At 41.2% G+C, this 6,077-nt stretch overlaps 1 protein-coding gene across 1 annotated transcript; it reads left to right on the top strand.

Annotated features, from left to right (window-relative positions):
• Nucleotides 1–2,299: 2,299 nt before the first annotated feature.
• LOC145571070 (uncharacterized) lies at nucleotides 2,300–4,561 on the top strand. Its single transcript, XM_081630166.1, has one exon. It carries the CDS (start codon nucleotides 2,300–2,302, stop codon nucleotides 4,559–4,561), a length of 2,262 nt encoding a protein of 753 aa, XP_081486292.1.
• Nucleotides 4,562–6,077: the final 1,516 nt, after the last annotated feature.

The raw sequence follows: 6,077 nt of genomic DNA, 5'->3' as shown, positions 1-6,077 counted from the left end.
ATGGAAGATGATCATAATGCGGATGAGAATTATTTCAAGAGAAATAATTTTCGATGATATTCCCTTGGACGTGGAATATTGTCATAGCGGGGAGGATAGTTTCGGACGAAGCAATCTTCTAATTTGGAAGCAGTTACAAGGCGTAGCGGTTTTCAAGCGGGATGTCGTTCTCTAGCTTGCAGAAGGTCATCAAAACAACAGCAGCAGCAACAAATCGGTTACTTTCAGAGACGTGTGCTCGACGGTGCAAGATACGCGTTTTTTAACTCTTCTATCTGTTTAACTAATGCTAGTTTTGCAGGTATCGGCGTTACAAGATTGATTTAGGATCGCAGAACGTTCTGAATCATTCTCCGTCCCTATCGATACTTTGGCTTTCGTTTTCGAAACTTGCGTTTCTCCAAACTCAGTCAAAGTGGGGGCTTCTGTAGACACCCCTTTGTGTCTCCCCAAAACCAAACCCAGTGATGAGTGCCTTTCACGTCGAATCATAATCGAATGAAACGAAGTGTGGAAAAGTCTAGTGTTGCGGAAAGTTTTATTTCTTTTCTCTTCTCCCTGTTTTTGAAAACTTTATTTTAAGAAAACAGCCAATCCAGTTTGGTTGGTCCATGATATGGGTCCAATAGTGGTGTAGTTGGATGGGGCTTGCAAAGACCTTTCCAATGATATGTTATAAGCCCAATTCCGATGAATATTGAGGAAGTTATGGCCAATTTACTAAATTGGGCCTGGTTTGAGCTTTAAGTACGGCCCAATGATCTAGGGGAGGGCCTAATATAATTTATCATTCCTAATGTAATTAGGAATGGTTTTAGTCTTCTAGAACATTCTAGAAGGTTCTTTTCATTCCTAATTCAATTAGGACTCTTCAGAGTTTTAATCAAGATCAAATAGCATTTTCGATTGGAATTATATTATTTTATCTTCCAGTACAGGAAATTTATCAGATTTTCGAAAACGCGTGGAAAATCAGTTTGGCGTCCAACCCCAGGCCTTGGAGCCTGGAACCAGGATTGGCGCCAGGCGCTAGCCATTGGCGCCTGGAGCTAGCCACTGGTCCTGGCGCCAACTAGCCAGGGCTGGCGCCAAGGTGTTTTTGCGATCATCAGACTCTGTTTTGTTAAATTATCTTCTTTGGCTAATTTTCTCTATAAATATCGTATCAAAAACTCCGTTTTCGATCACCAACTCTCATCAAGATTTTCTTGATTATTCTCTCTCTCTCTCTCTTTTTCTAAACTAGCCTTTTCTCAAATACAAAATTCCGCATTCATTAGATCTAAAAACACCTAGCCATATTCGAAGTTGCCCCGTCCTAGACGTGAAAGGTTTAATTTCTGAGGGTTTGGTCCCAAATCTCTCTTTCAATTATTTAATTTAATTTTTTGTTTATTATTTTCCTTGAAGTTACTAACGTGTGTATTTTGTTATTAGAAAGAGGTACGAGGCATCCAAGTAAGTACTTTAATTGATTTATTAATTTTATGATGTAGATATCATGTTTAGATTGTTATTATGATTCCTAGTATCATGTCTAGGTTAATTTTAATATTAAATATGATTGTTATGATGCTTCCTATTTTCTTCCTAATATTAATTCATGTTAGTATCATGTTAGGGCTAAAGATTTGATTTTTATTGCTTAGTGACATGCTAGGGTTTGTTATTAATCTTGTTAGTATCATGCCTAGGATCTTGCTATGCTTTAACATGATTATTATGATTGATATTATTGTTATTATGATATTTATTATTTATTATGTTGCTTGATATGCATATTATTTATATTTATTGCTTGATCACCTTTTATTGCATGTTAAAAGGGAATTGGTATCTGCAACCACGCTTAATAAGATAATTAATAATCTTGTTAGGTTAATTGTGATTATAATTCAAGTGATCGCCAATAATAGTTTATTTGTGCATTAATATTCAACCAACATAGATTAAACAGGTTTAGGGTTAACCTATTGATTGTATGTTAATCAGAAAGCGCACATGAATACGAGCAGAATAAAGTAGAGGCCTATTATTAGGGCAGGTTCAATCTCTTTTAGGTTGGATTTGTACCATCATCCCCGAACCCTTATTTGGTTCATGACCTTATGGAGTTGACGATCTCTTGGATCGTTAAGGGGTGTAACCTTCACCTCGTGATGGTTTACAAGTTCCTTAAAAACTTGTTGGCGACTCTTTTGCTCTATCTTCTTCCCTTTTGGACGCCACCGTACTTTAGTGTATGATCACAGTGGGGTTCAAGCTAGTGGGATTTTAAAGGCTTGAAATTATTCCCTACATGACACCACTTTTATTATCTAAACCTGCTGAAGGAGAGTCTTTACAGCTTTACCTCGCAGTCAGCACCCAAGCTGTTAGTGTTGTCTTAGCAAGGGAGGCTGAAAGTCAGCAGTTACCTGTTTATTATGTAAGCAAAACTCTCCTCAGTGCTGAAACCAGGTACTCCTCTCTTGAAAAACTTGTTATAGCACTGATTGTAGCTAGCAGGAAACTTCGCCATTATTTCGAAACTCACCCGATAGTGGTAAAAACTAACTATCCTGTGAAGGCTGTTTTACGCAGACCAGAGTTAACAGGTCGAATGAGCAAATGGGCAATTGAACTCAGTGGGTTTGGTATAACATACGAACCAAGAACAGCTATTAAATCACAAGCACTAGCCGACTTTGTGGCTAACTTCAGCCCTGATCTTGAACAACAGGCAACCTTAAAATCTGAACAGATCAACCAAGTCCGCAACCCAGGTACCTGGATACTCTATGTTGATGGTTCATCTAACTTTCGAGGTGCAGGTCTCAGTGTTGTGCTGAAGTCGCCACAGGGGGACATGATGGTACAAGCTATTTGTTGTGATTTCAAAGCTACTAACAACGAGGCAGAATCCGAAGCTTTGATTGCAGGTATGAATCTTACAACGGACCTGGGTATTACTAACTTGCAGGTATTTTGTGATTCCCTCTTGTTAGCAAGTCAAATGAACAGAGAATTTATGGCCAAGGATTCCAAAATGGTTCTGTACCTAGACTTCGCCAAATCCTTAGCAACCAAATTCTCAACCTTCACCATAAAGCAAATACCCAGAGACAAAAACACACAAGCAGATGCCCTAGCCAATCTGGGATCAGCCCTAAGAAAATCCAAATTCTCCTCTATCCCCTTGATCCACCTGTTAGCTCCTGCCGTTGACACAACCAACCGCCCATCTAAACCTAGCGTCCCAGAACCTGTAAAACCCGAACCAGAAAATCCAGAAACACCCATCCCTAATCCGAACCAACCTGTTAAGATCGAACCTGAAGAACCCAACTTCATTGCACCTGTGACCAACCTAACCAGCTGGACACAACCTATATCCGATTACGTAGAGCATGGCACATTACTGGAAAACAAAGCAGAAGCAAGAGCACTCAGATTTAAAGCAAGCAGATACACGATCATCCAAGGTGTCCTATTCAAAAATTCCACCAAAGGTATCTTGCAACGCTGCATAAGGGAAGATGGCTACGAGCAGATCCTCAAAGATTTTCATGACAGAGAATGTGGAGCCCATTCAGCTGGAAGAACTTTAGCCAACAGAATACTCGCCTATGAGTACTACTGGCCAACTTTTCAAGAGGATGTTCACAGGTACGTACGAAAATGTGATAGCTGTCAGCGACACTCAGGTATTACTCATAAATTTTCTATGCCTTTGCATCCTACTTTGACACTATGGTCTTTCATGAGATGGGGCATGGACATAGTAGGTAAATTACCTGCCGCCCCAGGTCAGAAGGTCTATATGTTAGCTCTAACAGATTACTTTTCCAAGTGGATTGAAGTTGACGCGTTCCAACAGGTTAGAGACAAAGAAGTTATCAACTTTATCTGGACTAATATAATCTGCAGGTTCGGAGTACCATCTGAAATAGTGTGTGACAACGGGTCCCAGTTCATAAGTGCCCCAACCAGAAACTTCTGCGACAAATGGAACATCACACTAGTCACCTCTACATCCAGATATCCTCAAGCAAACGGACAAGCCGAATCCAGCAACAAAGTCATCATTGGGTCCTTAAAAAAGAAGCTAAAGGATAAGAAAGGTAGGTGGGCAGCAGAACTTCCAAGAATCCTATGGGCCAATAGAACCACACCAAGAACCGCCACAGGTCAGACGCCTTTCTCTCTGGTATACGGATGCGAAGCTGTATTACCTACGGAAGTTACCACCCCAACAGCCAGATACGGCTTGATGACGCCAGAGCGCAATAGCGAGGAGCTGTCAAACGACCTAGATACCATAGAAGAACGAAGAGACCTAGCTCGCATAAGGATAGCCACCTATCAGCAAATGGTAGCTAGAAGCTTCAATAGAAACGTCAAAGCAAGAATGTTCAAAGTGGGAGATTGGGTTCTAAGGAAAGTTTTCCAAAATACCCAAGAGCTCAATGCAGGTAAGTTGGGGGCAACCTGGGAAGGCCCATACCAAATTGTAGAAGTCATCGGCAAAGGGGCCTACAGGTTAGCTACAACGAATGGTAAGCTGGTACCCAGAAGCTAGAACGCGGCAAATCTGAAACTTTATCACTTCTAAAGTTTTCGTTAAAAAAAAAATAAAAATAAAATATTTACATATCTATCTTTTAAGTCACCAGTGCTAACTTAAGCTTTGGAGGGTCGTTGGTGGCAGCACCAACGGCTAGCTCTAACTTGTTATTTTGCAGAATCAAAGGACCAAGAGAGGATAACCAAAGACAATCTGAAAAGAAACAAGATGACACAAACAGCAAAAATATTCAATGAGCAAAGCAGCTAAGGGCCTAAGCGCCAGACACCGCAGATTCACAAAAACAAAGACCAAGAACAAAGCGCATATGTAAGCCAAAGAAATCTAAGAAAATCTAAGGTATCAAACGGTTACTCAAAGGAAATTGATATGTAATGTTCAAACAGCAGAAAATGCAAAGTTTAAACCCCCGCTCCCACAAGCGAGGTAAAACAAGGTCTAAAAAGAGCAAAATATTATTTTAACAACCGATATCAAGAGTCTAAGGAAACAAAAGCATCATGGATCAAGCATCACGTAGTTGCTCATCCTCCTCAATCCTCCTAGGTGGGGACTCGAGCTGATGACCCAGAGAAGACTCGACAGTAGACTTCGTGGCCTCAGGTTCCACAGGGTCAGCTTCACCAGATGCTAGGTCTCTGATATAGCCAACTATTAGATAATCATCAACTAGTTGTCGAAGCTTCTTCACACCTGCGTCCCCTTCAAACTTCTTCAGCAAAAATCTATTAGCCATATAAGCCTTAATCCTCATAGTAACCTCAGCCTCAATGTTCTTGTTCTCATCCTCCAGGTTAACCAAATTCTTATACAGATCTGCCGCCTCCTTGTCCTTCTTATTCAGCTCTTCATCCTTAGCTCGTAAAGCATCCTCTCTCTTCTTCATCTCCTCCTCAAAATGCTTTTGCTTACCCTCTAGCTGCAGGTTAACATCCTCTACCTTCTTCTAAGCCGCTTCTACCTGAAGTTGTAGCATCTTTTTAGCCTTATCAGACTCTAGCAGCTTCCTCTCCTAGCCATCAAGCTGGGACTTGGAATACAAAATGTTTTGGAAACCCTGTTGCACCAACCAAATATCCAGTCAGTACGTATCTATCTAGAAACAAATTAAACAGAACTAGTTCAAAAGTCATACATGTAGAACCAGTTGAGCCCCGTCAGCTAGAGCCAAAGAACCATCCAAACTTGCCAAGCGCTTGGCAGCTGCTGGAAATAGAAGCTTCTGAGCCTTTGGCCAGATCCCATTACTTGTGCCTTCCTCAGCCAGAAAGTCAGGAGGGTAGCTGACATCATAGGTGTCCGGAATAATCACAGCCTCAACAAGAACATTAGACCTAGTACGAGGAATCCTAACCTCTTCTCTATTGGAAAGAGTCCTAAAAGGGCTATTCTCAGCCCGGTGAGTAGTAGTATCAATTGAACCACCTGTTGGGCTGTCACCCCTCTTCATTTTGGCACGTTGCAGAGCCTCTTCCCGAGACATGATGACACTCTTCCCTGGTACGACCAA

Source organism: Chenopodium album, chromosome 2 (assembly GCF_948465745.1).
Source record: "Chenopodium album chromosome 2, dcCheAlbu1.1, whole genome shotgun sequence".
Classification (NCBI taxonomy): domain Eukaryota; kingdom Viridiplantae; phylum Streptophyta; class Magnoliopsida; order Caryophyllales; family Amaranthaceae; genus Chenopodium; species Chenopodium album.
Note: the sequence above shows the minus strand (reverse complement) of the source record. Positions and strands in the feature narration are given on the sequence as shown.